General features: G+C 44.2%; 1 protein-coding gene across 2 annotated transcripts in view; it reads left to right on the top strand.

The window, feature by feature from the left end:
• hlcs (holocarboxylase synthetase (biotin-(proprionyl-CoA-carboxylase (ATP-hydrolysing)) ligase)) overlaps window positions 1–16,407 on the top strand; it is a 40,724-nt gene extending 24,317 nt beyond the window's left edge. For both annotated transcript variants that reach the window (XM_056442590.1, XM_056442599.1), the window contains 5 exons: window positions 14,037–14,104; window positions 14,247–14,407; window positions 14,613–14,727; window positions 14,836–15,049; window positions 15,545–16,407. In XM_056442590.1, the coding sequence (XP_056298565.1) occupies window positions 14,037–14,104; window positions 14,247–14,407; window positions 14,613–14,727; window positions 14,836–15,049; window positions 15,545–15,716 (730 nt within the window). In that variant the 3' untranslated portion in view covers window positions 15,717–16,407. The remainder of the gene's footprint in view (window positions 1–14,036; window positions 14,105–14,246; window positions 14,408–14,612; window positions 14,728–14,835; window positions 15,050–15,544) is intronic.
• The last annotated feature ends 1,807 nt before the right edge of the window (window positions 16,408–18,214 follow it).

An 18,214-nucleotide genomic window follows, 5' to 3' on the forward strand; every position in this document is an offset into this window, starting at 1 on the left:
GTTTTGTGATATACATGCCTAAAAGGTGCCTAATATTTCTAGACTGAAATAATATCGGCATTATAATTATTATAACTGAGGATTTTTATAGTTGCCTATTTTGTGGAGCCCCCTCAGGACTTGGTGTCCTACGCACAGCGCGTAGTGCGCTATGGGAGCGGCGGCGCTGGTAGTAGTGTATAGCATGCCGCACAAATAACAATGAACTAGTGGAGGCGGCAAGGTGCTCAGTGTTGCCAGATTGAAAATGGTGAAGTATCGTACCAAAGGCTCAAAATGGTTGTATTTGGAGGATAATTATCGTGTATCTGGCAACCCTGAGATCGGTCGACCAATGACTGTTCTCTATTCTGTCAGCTCACGCAAGAAGGTGGAACCTAAGGGAGATACCATTTCCAAAACTTGTAAGGGGTAAATACTAGTTTATGAAAACCCAGAGAAACACAAATATCCGACGAAGCAAAATCCCGGACGTTTTTGGAATCCCTGCCGGACGCATTTTTTAGGTCTCAAAAGCAGGACATGTCCGGGGAAAACCGGACGTCTGGTCACCCGATGTCCAGTAGTCCCCAGTGAGAGCAACAGCGGGTGCACGTTGTAAAGCTGTCGCTTTTGCAGTCCTCTCCTTTTCATACAACTTGTGTATTCTCCGTGTGATGTGTGTCTTGAGGGCGTCTCATACCTGCCGTCATTTGTTGAAATTCTCCATGTTTGTTAAACCGCTAATGACTTTTTTTTCCGGTTCCGCAGCAATCAGTAGCAGACTTTTACAAAATAAAAGCCTGTGAGCAACACACTTTTACAATAATAAAATAAATAATAAAACCTGCGTTAATGCGCGATAAAATAATTGTCGGCGTTAATTAATTGATGCGTTAACGCAAGATTAACGCGTTAACGTGCCCAGCCCTAATATATATATATATATATATATGCTTAACCTTAAACTTTGAATCGAGATGGACATCTTTGGGAATCTCCCAATTTGATTGATTTTTTATTTAATGGATAGAAAATGGGACTGTAGGTTCAGGCATTAACTCCTCTTCTGTTTAGCTGATAGGATTGTTCAGGTAGCAGCTCTTTTGCCACATAAATAACAAACACAGCTGGCAGCAGGTCCCTAATTAACATTAATGCTATCAAACCCCCGGCCCTAATATCACAGCCTCAAAAGGACTAACGGGCTGTAAGCTGTTTGGAAAAGGATCCACGTGTGAAGGGTGGTGCTTCCTTCGTGTGGCACAGCCTATGTTTTCAAATGCTCTAGTTTTAGATGTATATACTTATCGGGCTGTCATTTTAAAGGTGGTTTGCTCCAGACCCGGAGAGGCCTCATCTCGATCTGCTTCGAGCGGGGTTCATTTGCAGCGTTCCTGAAAAAGGCAACTCCCTAATGAGAAAATCCCCTGTGTACAACCCATCCTGGATCCTTGAGTATAAGCAGTACAGCACCAGAGTTTGTCTTCATGTCGTTCTTCTTAAAATAATTCTGGTGTTTCCCAGAAACGGACTAAAACCAACAACGTGCCTTTTCCCAGTGCTTCTGACCTGTGGCACTCGGCCAATAAAGGAACTTGTCTTCTTTGCGGCCACGTGGCACATCGGGGTCTTTTTTAATAGTTTAAGAGTGACGATTCTGGGTAGTGGGACTGATTTTTAGTTTGGGTCTTAAAAGATATAAAGAATTAGAATATCTCCTCTCTCGCCCGCTCACTTTTTGTCTTGTGTAATATTAAAGCAACTATTCTCTGTGTTCGGAGTGACTGAACATTGGGTAAAGGATGTCTCCTCTGAGTCTCCTGACGAGGCTCTGTGGGTGAGATGGACAACGAACCTGGTGCCATACCTCCAGCACGACATGGTCTGGACTGGTTTATTCATGTTCACTCCCTGCAGTCTTTTCCTTTTTGCCACTTTGCATCCCCTTTATGGACATGAGGGAGAATTTGTGTAATACATTTTAGGCTTTCCTAAGAGCTCGCGGTGGCCTCTGTAACACTCAGTGGAGGTGCTTTCAAAATGAGACTAACTTTCCAGAGGAATGCAATTGCCCCCGGCGTTCCAGCCTAGAGCTGGAGTACGCTGGAACCCACAGCACCCCTCCTCCTCCTCCTCCTCTATTGACAACCGCCCATTGAGTGAGTAAGAGCATTAAGGTGTTAAGACACAAGATTCGTCACTGATCTTATAATTGAGTTCCAGAGATGAATTTCTGCTTCTTTGCATGTCAGGATGGACATGTTGGTCGGGGATTTTCATCTCCGTTTGAGGCCCTTTTCAACGTAGAGGGTTGGGGATTTGGTCCTCTGACCAGCCGCCCTGGAGGTTGTCCTAAAAGTCTGAGCGGAAACCTTTAAGAGCAGTAATATAACACACATACGACTAGTCTTTTAAAACTAGTAATCTACCAATGCTACTACACAAAAAAATGTGCTCACGATAATTATAACAGTTGGCTTCCATCTTATTTTCCACACGGTCTTGATTCAAAACCATTAAGACGACACGTTTGGAAATGAGATATGTACAGTTGGTCAAAGCGGAAACAGGGCGTGGGTCTGTCAAATGATTTTAGTGGATATTTTGGGTCATAAATTTACAGTTGTGCTTTGTTTCTCCTCCATTGGAGTTTGCCTTCAGCCTCTTTCCCACCGGACAAAAAAAGCCCGCTAACATCTGGCTTTTGTCTCCAGTGGGAAAGGTTACAATCGGCATTCACTCTCCGGCCTAACGCCTCTGCAGGGGTCCTAATTGGACAATTATCATTATTTATCACGGTGCGAAACACGCAATTAATTTGCGCTCCTTGAAGCCACTGGGCTCCAGTCAGAAAACGTTCCCTCGCTGATCATTCAAAACATGCTTCATTCACACTAAACCGAAGTGAGACTCATCAAGACCGTCTTTGTTCATTTTTCCGCCGTTCCAACAATCTCCAGCTCTGGTTTTTCTTTTTTAAAGAGAAACTGAATCAGTAAAGGATAAAAAAATTAATAATAACTTTCGTAATATTTTCACCGGCTTCTTTCTACTGTTGAACGTGACACACCAGAAAACAATCAATAGGAGGGAGTCTATCTGTGTTTGAAAACAAAACTGCTTATCCATGCTACTTTTATTTGGGGGGAACACAAAGGTGTGACTGGCTGCCTGCTTACTGTGTTACATGTGCGAACATCTGTCATGACACAAAGAAAGCCTCTCTGGTGGATGGGAGTCCAGAGAAATGTATATATACATCTTATATATACACTACCGTTCAAAAGTTTGGGATCACTTAGAAATGTCCTTATTTTTCAAAGAAAAGCATTGTTTTTTTCAATGAAGATAACATTAAATCAATCAGAAATACACTCTATACATTGTTAATGTGGTAAATGACTATTCTAGGTGGAAACGTCTGGTTTCTAATGAAATATCTCCATAGGTGTATAGAGGCCCATTTCCAGCAACTATCACTCCAGTGTTCTAATGGTACATTGTGTTTGCTAATCGCCTTAGAAGACTAATGGATGATTAGAAAACCCTTGAAAACCCTTGTGCAATTATGTTAGCACAGCTGAAAACTGTTTTGCTGATGAGAGAAGCTATAAAACTGGCCTTCCTTTGAGCTAGTTGATTATCTGGAGCATCACATTTGTGGGTTCGATAACTCTCAATGACCCAAAGCACACCTCCAAATTGTGCAAGAACTATTCAGGAAAAAGCAGGCAGCTGGTCTGCTGTCTGTAATGGAGTGGCCAGCACAGTCACCAGATCTCAACCCCATTGAGCTGTAAGAGCCCATCAAGCCAATCCAATTTGTGGCAGGTGCTTCAGGAAGCGTGGGGTGAAATTTCAACAGATTACCTCAACAAATTAACAGCTAGAATGCCAAAGGTCTGCAATGCTGTAATTGCTGCAAAAGGAGCATTCTTTGACGAAAGCAAAGTTTGAAGAAAAAAATTAATGTCAAATACAAATCATTATTTCTAACCTTGTCAATGTCTTGACTATATTTTCTATACATTTTGCAACTCATTTGATAAATAAAAAACCATCGGTCCTGAAGTCAGTCAGGACCGATGGTTATTGGATCATATTGCACACGAGGGAAGTCCAATGCTCGATCCATAAAGTTATCACGTCAACATTGTGAACATGAGGGTGGTTGTGAACTTGTGATGATGGGATCCGACAGGAATAAAATGAATCAAGACACCACGGCGATATCAGGAGAGACTGTCAGAGCTAATTTTCTGAAGCTCCGGGACTCCTGAGAGCCAGCTGGGCCCCCGGTCCAGTTCTCCACATGGGGCTGATTGTCGGCAGAGACCCCTCAGTCACGGACTGGGCCGATTCTCCGGTGGTCCTGCCAAACAGCAGCATCCCCCCAGTTACAGCCTCAGCAGGGTCTAAGCACCTCCTAACCAGCCTCACGCCCGGCAGGGTCATGCACCAGCTAACGCGGCCCATTAGTATCTCGCCACGTGTGTTCCATCGGTTCAGATGGAAATGTTTCAAAGACAATGGGTTTTTTTTTTTGTCTTTCATTAGTGAGCACATGTTGGCAGTTACTTGGCTGCAGCATAGGGTCCGATGACCCCATGAGACGAAAGTCAAAAGGACTTCCGGGAGAAAGCAGAGTTAGTAACGTGATTGAGAGATGAAAATTCATCCTTAAGGAGAGAAAAAGAGGAGATAGGTACTCAGTGCATCCTAAACGTCCCCCGCAGCTATAAGCCTATAGCAGCATATCAAGGGGCTGGACCAGGGCAAACCTGATTCAGCCCTAACTATAAGCTCTGTCAAAGAGGAAGGTCTTAAGTCTACTTTTAAACGAGGTGACTGTGTCTGCCTCCCGGACTGAAATTGGAAGCTGGTTCCATAAAAGAGGAGCTTGATAACTAAAGGCTCTGGCTCCCATTCTACTTTTTAAGACTCTAGGAACTACAAGTAGTCCCGCATTTAGTGAGCGAGCTCTCTAGTGGGGCAATATGGTACGACAAGCTCCTTAAGATATGATGGAGCATCACCAATCAAGGCTTTGTAGGTTAAGAGAAGAATTTTAAAAGTGATTCTTGATTTTACTGGGAGCCAGTGCAGAGCAGCTAGTGCAGGAGTGATGTGATCTCTTTCTTAGTTTTAGTGAGAACACGAGCTGCAGCATTCTGGATCAACTGAGGGACCTAAGAGATTTATTAGAGCAGCCTGCTAATAAGGAGTTGCAGTAATCCAGTCTCAAGTAACGAACGCTGAACCAATTTTTCTGCATCTTTTGAGACAAGATGTGCCTGATTTTGAAATATTACGAGATGAAAGAATGCAGTCCTTGAGATTTGCTTTACGTGGGAGTTAAAGGACAAGTCCCGATCAAAGATAACGCCAAGATTCTTTACAGTGGTGTTGGATGCCAGGGCAATGCCGCTCACAGAATCCACATCACCAGATAATTGATCTCTGAGGTGCTCAGGGCCGATTAAAATTACTTCGGTTTTGTCTGAGTTTAACATCAAGAAGTTGCAGGTCATCCATGTTTTTATGTCTTTAAGACATGCTTGAATTTTACAGAGTTGGTTGCTCTCGCTCGTCAATATCGATAAATATAGTTGAGTGTCATCTGCATAACAATGAAAGTTTATGGAGTGTTTCCTGATAATATTGCCCAAAGGAAGCATGTATAAGGTAAATAAAATTGGTCCAAGCACAGAACCTTGTGGAACTCCGTGATTAACGTTGGTGGTTATCGAGGCGCCATCGCTACAAATACAAACTGAGATCGATCTGATAAATAGGATTTAAACCAAATTAGTGCCGTGCCTGAAATGCCAATCGACTGCTCCAGTCTCTGTAACAGGATGTCATGGTCAATGGTGTCGAATGCAGCACTAAGGTCTAACAAGACCAGGACAGAGAGGAGTCCTTTATCTGCTGCCATTAAGAGGTCATTTGTAATTTTCACCAGTGCCGTCTCGGTGCTGTGGTGTTTTCTAAATCCTGATTGAAATTTCTCAAATAAACTATTATGATGTAGAAAGTCGCACAACTGATTTGCACCACTTTCTCAAGGATCTTGGAGAGGAAGGGAGGTTAGAGATCGGTCTGTAGTTAGCCAATACCTCTGGATCCAGAGTGGGCTTCTTCAGGAGAGGTTTAATAACAGCCACCTTGAAGGAGTGTGGTACGTGGCCTGTTAGCAGAGACACATTGATAATATCTAATAGAGAGCCGCCAATTAAAGGCAAAACGCCTTTAAGCAGCCTCGCCGGGATGGGGTCCAAGAGACAGGTAGACGTGTTCAAGTAGAAACCGTTGAAAATAATTGGTCACGGTTGATAGGAGAAAATCCTCCAAATATACACCAGGGCATACAGCGGTTTCCAAGGCCATTCCACTTGAGAACAGATTGGCACTGGTTATGGGCAAGAGATTATTAATCTTGTCCCTAATAGTTAAAATCTTTTCATTAAAGAAGTTCATAAAGTCATTACCACTAAGGTTTATAGGAATGCTCGGCCCACAGAGCTGTGACTCTCTGTCAGCCTGGCTACAGTGCTGAAGAGAAACCTGGGGTCGTTTTTATTGTTTTCTATTATTGATGAGTAATAGGCTGCTCTGGCATTACGGAGGGCCTTCTTATATGTTTTAAGACTATCTCGCCAAACTAAGCGGGATTCTTCGAGATTAGTTGAACGCCATATGCTCAAGCTCGTGACGCTTGCTTCAGTTTGCGGGTCTGAGGGTTATACCAGGAGCAAACCTCCTCTTCCTCACTGTCTTCTTCTTCAGAGGGGCTATCGAGTCCAGTGTCATTCTCAGAGAGCCTATGGCACTGTCAACAAGATGATCAATCTGGGACGGACTAAAGTTAGACCAGGAGTCCTCTGTTATATTGAGACGTGGTATCGAATCAAATACAGAAGGAATCGCTTTAAATTTAGCTACAGCACTATCAGTTAGACATCTAGTGTAGAAACTTTGACTAACGGAGTACACCGTAGTATAAATTCAAAAGTTATGTGGTTGTGGTCTGTCAGAAGAGGATTCTGTGGGAAGACGTTCAAATGCTCAATGTCAACGCCATAAGTAAGAACAAGATCAAGCGTGGCCAAAGCTGTGAGTGGGTTTCTGTACTCTGACAGAAGCCAATCGAGTCCAACAAGGAGATGAATGCAGCACTAAGGCAATCATTATCAACATCCACATGGATATTAAAATCTCCAACAATAATAACTTTATCGGTTTTAAGAACCAAACTTGATATAAATTCTGAGAATTCAGATATAAACTCTGAATATGGACCTGGTGGCCCGTACAGAATCACAAATCGAATTGGCTGTAGTGTTTTCCAGGTTGGATGTGAAAGACTAAGAACAAGGCTTTCAAATGAGGTGTAGTGTAATTTTGGTTGAGGATTAATTAATAGGCTCGATTCAAAGATGGTTGCTACTCCACCTCCTCGACCGGTGCCTCGAGGAATGTGAGTATTAATATGACTTGGAGGAGTCGATTCATTCAGGCAGACATATTCTTCATGGCTCAGCCAGGTTTCAGTTAGGCAACATAAATCAATGTGATTATCTGATATTAAATCATTCAGTAACACAGCTTTAGATGACAGAGATCGAATATTTAGGAGACCACATTTAATAGACCTATTTTGTTGCACTGCTGAAATTATTGTGTTAACTTGTATAAGGTTATTGTGTACGACTCCTCTTCTGCTTACTTTTGATTTATTTAATTGAAGTGGCCGTGGGACAGACACAGTCTCTACTCTAAAGTCAAGGGTGGGTAACTGCTCGAATGGAAGAGCAGAGAAGGGTGTTAAACTACAACTCTGCTCCCGGTTCCTGATCTGAACCCTGGGTTGTCATAGATTAAGTCCGGTGATCAACTTGGTCATATTCGCAGAAATGAGACGCGCCCGTCCAACGTGGGATGGATGCCGCCTCCTCATCAGATCAGGTTTTCCCCAGAAAGTCTTCCAGTTGTCTACGTAGCCCACATTATTCGCTGGGCACCACCTCGACAGCCAGCGGTTGAAAGACGACATTCGGCTATACAATTCGTCTGTCTGTACTTTTATTTGGGGGGAACACAAAGGTGTGACTGGCTGCCTGCTTACTGTGTTACATGTGCGAACATCTGTCATGACACAAAGAAAGCCTCTCTGGTGGATGGGAGTCCAGAGAAATGTATATATACATCTTATATATACACTACCGTTCAAAAGTTTGGGATCACTTAGAAATGTCCTTATTTTTCAAAGAAAAGCATTGTTTTTTTCAATGAAGATAACATTAAATCAATCAGAAATACACTCTATACATTGTTAATGTGGTAAATGACTATTCTAGGTGGAAACGTCTGGTTTCTAATGAAATATCTCCATAGGTGTATAGAGGCCCATTTCCAGCAACTATCACTCCAGTGTTCTAATGGTACATTGTGTTTGCTAATCGCCTTAGAAGACTAATGGATGATTAGAAAACCCTTGAAAACTCTTGTGCAATTATGTTAGCACAGCTGAAAACTGTTTTGCTGATGAGAGAAGCTATAAAACTGGCCTTCCTTTGAGCTAGTTGATTATCTGGAGCATCACATTTGTGGGTTCGATAACTCTCAATGACCCAAAGCACACCTCCAAATTGTGCAAGAACTATTCAGGAAAAAGCAGGCAGCTGGTCTGCTGTCTGTAATGGAGTGGCCAGCACAGTCACCAGATCTCAACCCCATTGAGCTGTTGTGGGAGCAGCTTGACCGTATGGTCCGCAAGAAGAGCCCATCAAGCCAATCCAATTTGTGGCAGGTGCTTCAGGAAGCGTGGGGTGAAATTTCAACAGATTACCTCAACAAATTAACAGCTAGAATGCCAAAGGTCTGCAATGCTGTAATTGCTGCAAAAGGAGCATTCTTTGACGAAAGCAAAGTTTGAAGAAAAAAATTAATACGTCAAATACAAATCATTATTTCTAACCTTGTCAATGTCTTGACTATATTTTCTATACATTTTGCAACTCATTTGATAAATAAAAGTGTGAGTTTTCATGGAAAACACGAAATTGTCTGGGTGATCCCAAACTTTTGAACGGTAGTGTATATCTAACCATCGGTCCTGAAGTCAGTCAGGACCGATGGTTATTGGATCATATTGCACACGAGGGAAGTCCAATGCTCGATCCATAAAGTTATCACGTCAACATTGTGAACATGAGGGTGGTTGTGAACTTGTGATGATGTTTCTCGTGACGGGATCCGACAGGAATAAAATGAATCAGGGCCAAGCCTCTTTGTGTTTTGCAGTGTAGCAATGTGTCCACTTTTACAGTCCAGGTCCTCCCAATTTGAATGGGGTGCGTACCAAAATGTAGACCCAGCCCCCCCCCCCCCCCCGCGCCCTCCGGCTCAGACACCACGGCGATATCAGGAGAGACTGTCAGCGGTGGACTCACTTTTCTCGTTAGGTCCGGCTCCTCTTATATAGAGCTAATTTTCTGAAGCTCCGGGACTCCTGAGAGCCAGCTGGGCCCCCGGTCCAGTTCTCCACATGGGGCTGATTGTCGGCAGAGACCCCTCAGTCACGGACTGGGCCGATTCTCCGGTGGTCCTGCCAAACAGCAGCATCCCCCCAGTTACAGCCTCAGCAGGGACTAAGCACCTCCTAACCAGCCTCACCCTCGGCAGGGTCATGCTCCAGCTAACGCGGCATACATTAGTATCTCGCCGGACCGAGCACCACCCCTCCTCCCAGTGGTGTGTGTTCCATCGGTTCAGATGGAAATGTTTCATGTGCCAGTCTAAGGATTTGTACTCAAACATAATTCAATTGCATAAGAAAGAAAAATACTGTATATATATTTCTGACTTGTCTTTCCCAGTTTTCAGCATAATGAGCTGTTATTGTTATTATTATTCCATTTTCAGGATCCCGTCTGAGGCTAAAGACAATGGGTTTCTGACAGCACGGAGCAAGTTTTTTTTTTTTGTCTTTCATTAGTGAGCACATGTTGGCAGTTACTTGGCTGCAGAAGTGCCACACAAAATGTCCAGTGTGATCAGCTTCAGCTAAGTCAACGAATTCCTGAAGCGGTGAGCTTTTTCAGAACCCACCCCCCCACATATTTTCATTCGCCCCCGAGCTATGCGCATACCGGCGGACATATTTGCATAGATTAAAGGATTTGCAAGTAGCGTTATCAGTAAATAACCGCTGCACAGGTGAACTCAGAGGCTGCGTCGACGTGTCGAACAATAGCCGGGTGTCCGTGTGAAGATTGACTCCGATTGACTCTTGCTGTCATCCATCAGAGCCTTTCCTGATGGGCCTCAGCAGCCTGAGTCCATCACGTCTTGTGTCCTCCAAAGTCAAGGTCCTTTAACAAATCTCCTCTTTGATTTCCTTTGTTGAGCTGCAGGAAGAATAGGAACAGCTGAGTCATAAAAAGGCTAAGTTATATGGATAAGGTCCATTACCTTCAGATCATTCTTAAAAAAAAAAAAAGTGTTAATATTCTGTACATTTTTGCAACAGAATGGAGACTCGATCATGTCTTCCAATCTGAGGCCATAAGAAGCGGCATTGGGCAGCTGATTACTGTCATGGAGTGATGCACAAATGAGTCCTACAACCATAGACCGTATATTAGAAGTGGACGTCATTCATTGGTTTGTGGACTGTCGGCAATTTTGCTGTCACCATCTTGGATTACGGCCGTCCTCATGTTCAACTCAATTCAGATTATTTTGTATAGCCCATTATCACGAATTACAAATTTGCCTCAGAGGACTTTACAATCTGTACACATACGACATCCTCATGTTGTTGCTTTCGCAACCAATGAACAGAAGTTACAATAGTTGGAATATGGAGATGTGACATGCCGTATACGGCTGTAGTAGGCAGCAACCTGTCAATCACCTTGTTGACCCGCCCTAAAGCATACCCTGCTTTATGGTCTGTTTGACTCTAAATATATATATAATTTACTAAATGAACATCATGCTGTGTTGAAGAAGACTTGAAACTAGAGATTGAGACCATACATTCATGTTTACAAAGTTTACTGAGGGAATAAATCAAGAGAGGAGTGGAGTCATTGTATCATAGACTTCTATACAACCAGAGGAGTCGCCCCCTGGTGGTCAGTAGAGAGAATACTGGTTTAAGACACTTCAACGTCGGCTTCTCTCTGCAGGTTGTCGCCTGCCTAAATCAGTTTGCAAGTTTTGATGTATATAAAATAGGTTTCTGGTTAGATGCCTTAAAATAATGTCTGTGGTTAACACAAGCTTAACATATGTTAATGTTTTGTCCTACAATATAAAATACATCAGTAGATTAATTCTGAAGCTTTTACGTGTCTTTAAAAAGGAGGTCGCTAACAAGAGTCTAACAGACTGAGCGTCCTCACTCGGACACTGGTCCTCCTTGAGCTTAGTGTGGTGACGTGAGGTCATGTGACCCTGATGCAGTTCCTTTACAGCCTAACGTTAGCTTTTTGCTTCTGCTGATCGTACTCGCGCTTCAATTTCGATTCAATTCAATTCAGTTTCAATTCAATTAAATTCAGTTTATTTGTATAGCCCAATTTCACAAATTACAAATTTGTCTCGGAGTGCTTTACAATCTGTACACATAGACATCCCTGCCCCAAAACCTCACATCGGATCAGGAAAAACTCCCAAATAACCCTTCAGGGGGAAAGAAAGGGAAGAAACCTTCAGGAGAGCAACAGAGGAGGATCCCTCTCCAGGATGGACAGGTGCAATAGATGTAATGTGTACAGAAGGACAGATTTAGAGTTAAAATACATTCAATGAATGTGACAGAGTGTATGAATAGTTCATAGTAGGCATATTCCACGATGGAGACCTCCACGATCCATCAGGCAGATGGCGGTAGAGAGGAGTGGGCGGAGTCTCAACAGTGGGCGGAGTCTCAACAGGACAGTGGCGTAGTCGGAAACAGGAATTCCACGACCCAGACCTCGATGATCCATCAGCAGATAGGATCTATGCCGTCTCATAGGGTCCGATGACCCCATGAGACGTGAAGTCAAAAGGACTCCGGGGAGAAAGCAGAGTTAGTAACGTGTGATTGAGAGATGAAAATTCATCCCTAAGGAGAGAAAAAAGAGGAGATAGGTGCTCAGTGCATCCTAAAACGTCCCCCTGCAGCTATAAGCCTTTAGCAGCATATCAAGGGGCTGGACCTGGTGAACCTGATTCAGCCCTAACTATAAGCTCTGTCAAAGAGGAAAGTCTTCAGTCTACTCTTAAATGAGGTGACTGTGTCTGCCTCCCGGACTGAAGGTGGAAGCTGGTTCCATAAAAGAGGAGCTTGATAACTAAAGGCTCTGGCTCCCATTCTACTTGTTAAGACTCTAGGAACTACAAGTAGTCCCGCATTTCGTGAGCGCAGCTCTCTAGTGGGGCAATATGGTACTACAAGCTCCTTAAGATATGATGGTGCATCACCAATCAAGGCTTTGTACGTTAAGAGAAGAATTTTAAAAGTGATTCTTGATTTTACGTGGAGCCAGTGCAGAGCAGCTAGTGCAGGAGTGATGTGATCTCTTTTCTTAGTTTTAGTGAGAATACGAGCTGCAGCATTCTGGATCAACTGGAGGGACCTAAGAGACTTATTAGAGCAGCCTGATAATAAGGAGTTGCAGTAATCCAGTCTCGAAGTAACGAACGCGTGAACCAATTTTTCTGCATCTTTTTGAGACAAGATGTGCCTGATTTTTGAAATATTACGTCGATGAAAGAATGCAGTCCTTGAGATTTGCTTTACGTGGGAGTTAAAGGACAAGTCCCGATCAAAGATTCAAAAATCATAAAAGCTCTGTTCATTTGTGGAGATTGTCTTGATGAACAAAAGGTGTTAGTTTCATAATCGTTTGTTTACAACTTTCTCTGCAATGATCCAAATTCCTATGGAAAAGTCTCATTGGCTTTATGTGGAGGAAACCAGAGTGACGCCATCTTCCTGCTCGGCCTACAGAAATGAGTCTTCCCTGCAGACTCTATAAAACAGGCAAGAAGAATCGTGAACCTTCTTTTGATAATCAGTCGTACTTAACTTGACTAACGGCTGATAAACTCCTCGCTCATGCAGTCGGCCGCACAAAGTCATGAGCCCGTCGCATCAACATTCCCTGAGCTCAGAAGCTAGATTGAGCCATCCATCCATCCCTTTGATAAACAGCTCTTAGAGAAGTCTGTTACAAAGCTCTATCTGGCCAGAGTCGGGGCGCCCTCCTCCTTAAGCTGGTTTACCGAAGACCGACTTTGCATCACAATAGCAGAAAGGCCCGCTCGCTTGCTTTGGCAGCTTCACAATCTTTGTTCGCCGGCCAATCGAGGGCCGTTCTTCTCGGGCCGCTGGATCAGCTTTAATTGCATTTGGAGATGAGAGAATGTGCAAACATTTTCCCTTTTGCTTTTCTGGTAGTAAGGCAGCCCCCAGCTCTCAGAAGAGCATTGATGAAATGCCGACACACTGTGCTAATAATTACAACCTCGTGGGATGAGCGCGGAAATACGATTGCAACTTCAGGCTGTAACTATCGTTAATGTTATTTAGAAACTCCCTGAGCTTTAAAGTGAAAGCGTTTCTTAAATATTTTTAGATGAAGCGTTGCTAAAATGCTAAAATGAAAGCGCTGTTGTCTGGTTAATACGCTCTCTGCATGTTGCGTGTGCTATTTAGTCTCTGTCGACATGCGTAACGGACGTCCGGAGGCGATCCACGGGATCTAGACGAGGACAAACCCAGTTTTAAATGAATAGTCCTGAATCTGCTGGTACAACTCACCATCACCTCTATGGAAGTCATATACGGACCACGGCGTTGTGAGCATAACTTTTCTGCACCAAACCGGCTGGAGACGACAGTATAAATAAATAATCATAATACATGTTGAGAAAAGCCACTTCAACTAAACCTCACGGTCCCGGGTGAGACTGTGTTACTACGAAGTCTGAACTTTAATACACGTTGTAGGTTTGAACATTTCTGCACGCGTCCTTCTTGTCTCCCTCTCCAGGCTGAGTCTGCACCTACCAAAGGACGTGGGCCTGATGGCGGTCGCTGATCGACAAAGCCAGGGCAGAGGTCAGTGCTCCGGCACACTGGACCCAACCGTCACACGCAACAATCACACATGCGTTCAGGTTTTTTAGTTCTTTATTCATCTTATTTGTCAGAAGTGCGCTCCACTTACCGGCCCCTCGCTTGTCTCCTGTGTTCCCGGCAGGTCGGGGCGGGAATGCCTGGCTGAGCCCTCTGGGCTGCGCCATGTTCACTCTGGCGGTCCAGGTGGAGCTGAGCTCCAAGCTCGGACAGAGGATCCCCTTCCTGCAGCATCTGGCCGCCCTGGCGGTGGTGGAGGCCGTCCGCACTCTTCCTGGATACCAGGTACCGGCACACCTCCCTTCACCGGCTTCCTGGTCGAGATGTTACCGGCCTGCACAGCCTCTGATTATCGTATCCAAACGTCATTTAAATAGTGGTCCCTGGCAGCAGAATGTCATGTTGTAGCACAGAGGGAGTTTTGGGTATTCTAAAGAAATGTCTTCTTCTGATGATTGATGACGTTTGATCGTATTTCAACCTTCACCAGGACATAGACTTGAGGGTGAAGTGGCCCAATGACATCTATTATAGTAACCTGATGAAGCTCGGGGGAGTAGTGGTGACTTCCACTCTGATAGGATCCACCTTTCACCTGCTCATAGGTAGCTACCTCCTCTTCAGCGCCTGTTCATTTTAGTCACCAATCGCAATAATCCAGCCTCTACGTCATGCGTTGTTCAACATGTCTGGAACACGTTGTACCGCTCCAGGCTGTGGCTTCAACGTGACCAACAGCAACCCGACGGTGTGCATCAACGACCTGATCCAGCAGCACAACGCGGGGCACAGCGGCAGCCTGCAGCCGCTCCGCTGCGACCAGCTCATCGCCCGCACGGCCGGCTGCCTGGAGGCCCTCATCGGCAGCTTCCAGCGGGGGGGCGCCGACGCCGTCCTGCCCACCTACTACAAGAGGTGGCTGCACAGGTGAGGGCGGGTTTCACGTTTTTTGGAATCAGAGACTCTGATTTGACCACGCATGCAGGGGATTTATTTAGGGGGGAAATTCACGGTGTCTGTTAGATGTACAAAGTTTAAAACGGACATATATACATATTTTTGGAATTTCAGAATTGCCTAAATGTAAACAAATGTGAAAGGTGCCCTCAGTGCTGTGTTGTGGGAGTGAAGGAATCCTGGACTGTCCAACCGAGTTTGCACATTTCTGCAAAGGACAGGAAAGGGAGGCGTCAAGGCAGTGAAGCATGAGACACACGTGTCCGTCAGTAGTGGACGGAACATGGCATCAGATTTGGGGTTATATTGTATTGGGGTTATACGGAAAGCCACCAGTGAATTTTGAAGTATTCCTATGTTGGCCTGAGAAGCCCGGCCCTAGCGGGTAGTAGCCTCAGTCTTTAGGAGTCTGTAGTTTCCCTGAAGCAGAAGTGTGACGGTGTCTCTCTTGTGCTCTGACCTCAGCGGGACCCGGGTGCATCTCTGGAGCGAGGACGGACTGGAGGCCGAGGTGGTGGGCCTGGACGCCAACGGCTTCCTCCAGGTGCACAACAAGGAGCAGGGCGTGGTCTCCCTGGAGCCCGACGGGAACTCCTTCGACATGCTGAAGAACCTGGTGGTCTTAAAGCAGCACTAGGACCAAATCCAGCAGACTGAAGCACTCACTGAGGTATTTAGTCTGACTGCGTGTCACAATACCGATGTGTCTGGGTTTTAGAGTTGATTCTTACACTGCGACCTTCCTGAGTATCGGTTAGCTGCGTGTGCTAAGCTGACCTCCATTTGAGCTTGCTGGTGATATCTGCTGTCAGTGATGGCTCACACACACATCAGGCGGATTCGGGACCACCAAGCCGTGATCAAAGAAGTGGTATGGCCTTCCGTTAGCAATAAATCTTGTACCCCTCATCTGAACAGCTGACCCCATTTCACCGTTACACGAGAACAAGGAACATTGGGGCTGCTGCTGTTTGCTGATTTCTCAAAAAATAAAGATTTCCACAGAAATATGTTGCTTGTGTCTTTTAGCTAACCAGCTTCTGTTGACCGACCTGGTCTACAGAATCCTGATGATCAACCAAGAAGTGACGCAGTAACATGTCGCAGTATCTCAAATACAATGAAACTAAAACTAATGTGGAGAATGTAGCTAGTATTTTAACAGGAAGTTGTATATATAATATGCTGAACATTTCACTGAAAGGACAACTTTCAAATAAATCTTTAATATATGTCATAATGCAAACGTATCTTAACATAAATATATAATGACTGTCAATGCATTGGATTACTGGTGTACCTAATAAAGTGGCTACTGAGTGAATCTGCATCCTTTCCTCTCATGACTTCCTATAACATTGAGTGTCGTGGAGCGCATGAGGTGTGATCTTGTTCGAGTGTCTGTCTTATTTAGATCCATAAATACCGTTTTTAGATTATAATAAATAACTACTCGGCCCACGGTGTTTACCTGTAAAAGGAGTTTATCGTCTTGCTCGTGGGGTCTCTGAGTCACAGAGTACGGTCCAGCTCTCTCCCACAGCTGTATAGCAAACAGGATGGAAATGGAAGGTAAGAAGAATTTAATCATTATTTTTCCTTTCTGTAATGTCAGACACTTTATAACGACCTGAGCCTGTCGGGGTTAAGCGATTACTTTTTTTGATGGTGAAGAGTTGACCCCGCTGACCCCATTGCAGCCCACGGAGCTGCTGCCATCTGCGGCTCTCTCTCAACACCAGTTGAGACCAACCGGTTGGCTCCACAAGTCACTGAGACACAACGACCTGGGACGAGGGCCCGGGTTGAAAAATGGCAAAGTTACCCAGTAAATTAATAAAATGAAAGCAACGTTGCCAATGTAACACTTCTGACTCGGAGCGACTGCGGCTCAGCAGGTAGAACGAGTCGTCGACTAACTGAGCGTCCGTGGTTCGATTCCTTGAGCAAGACACTGAACCCCCAAGTTGTGTGAGTGCGTGTGTGAGTGAGTGAGTGTGCTCAATACATTGCACTTCCTCTGCAAATAGCAGAAATATGTTTCTCTGTGTGTGTGTGTGTGTGTGTGTGCGCTGTGAAAGATGACAGTTCATTTGTCTTCAGCGCCTGGGCCTCCTGGCTCGTCCCGCCTCACCCAGATGAAGTGAACATGTCAAAGGAGACATGCAAACTGCCCAGCGCTTCATCACCGACGCCGGTTTCCCTGTGAAACTCTCAAAGGAAGCTCATTCACAAAAGCGGCTCAAATTACACGATTGGGCAAGTCGGTACGTTTGTGCATACAAGTCCAGTTTTAAAGATATTTCAGATATGTATTACTATTGCAAGATAACTGATTCACCTTGTTGTTTTATTGTGGTTTTCATTATTTAACTAAACAGATGAGCAGGAAAAGTGACAGCAAAAATACAAATTAAGAACATTATGAAACGGAAATAAATAATTGATGACATAAACATTTATTCTCTTTACGTTCATATGGAAGCAGACGTCGCCTGATAGGTCTGTACTGTAGGTACACTTTCTGAGAAGAGTGACATTTCTTTTAAATGTTTTAAATAATATTTTGTCAAGATATTGAAACCAGCTGCTGGACCTTCCAGACACAGATGTATCTGACTTAACCCACATGTCGAATGTGGATTATATGCACACAGTCAACCAAGAATGTGACCTTTAAACACAGTTGCCTGCACTAGTGGTCATCCATGACCATGTCATATGTCATAAACTTTATCCCAATTCTGAACAAGTTATCGTCAGCTTTTGACACTATTGTGTTCACAGTGACAGAAAGTATACTTTAAAAACTTAGAGTGTGTGCTAAACACGAGAATTTGGACCAATATTGTCCAAAGCAAAGAGTATGACCTTAAAATAAATCTTGGAGATGTATTTTTTATTTTTTGACTCCAGTTTTTGACGTAATTCTCAAAACGGCAATATCCTGTATCTGTCGTACAGTAAGTAGCCGTCAGACTCAGAAGATTGGAAAGACATGGAAGTGTCGTGTTTCGTGTCCTGTCTGATTTCCTTTCAGTGATGTCCAGTGACGACCACGGTGAACACTAGTTACCAGTTATAAAGCACACACACACACACACACTGTCTTCTCAGCAATCATCATTACATATC

Source organism: Pseudoliparis swirei, chromosome 3, assembly GCF_029220125.1.
Source record: "Pseudoliparis swirei isolate HS2019 ecotype Mariana Trench chromosome 3, NWPU_hadal_v1, whole genome shotgun sequence".
Classification (NCBI taxonomy): Eukaryota; Metazoa; Chordata; class Actinopteri; order Perciformes; family Liparidae; genus Pseudoliparis; species Pseudoliparis swirei.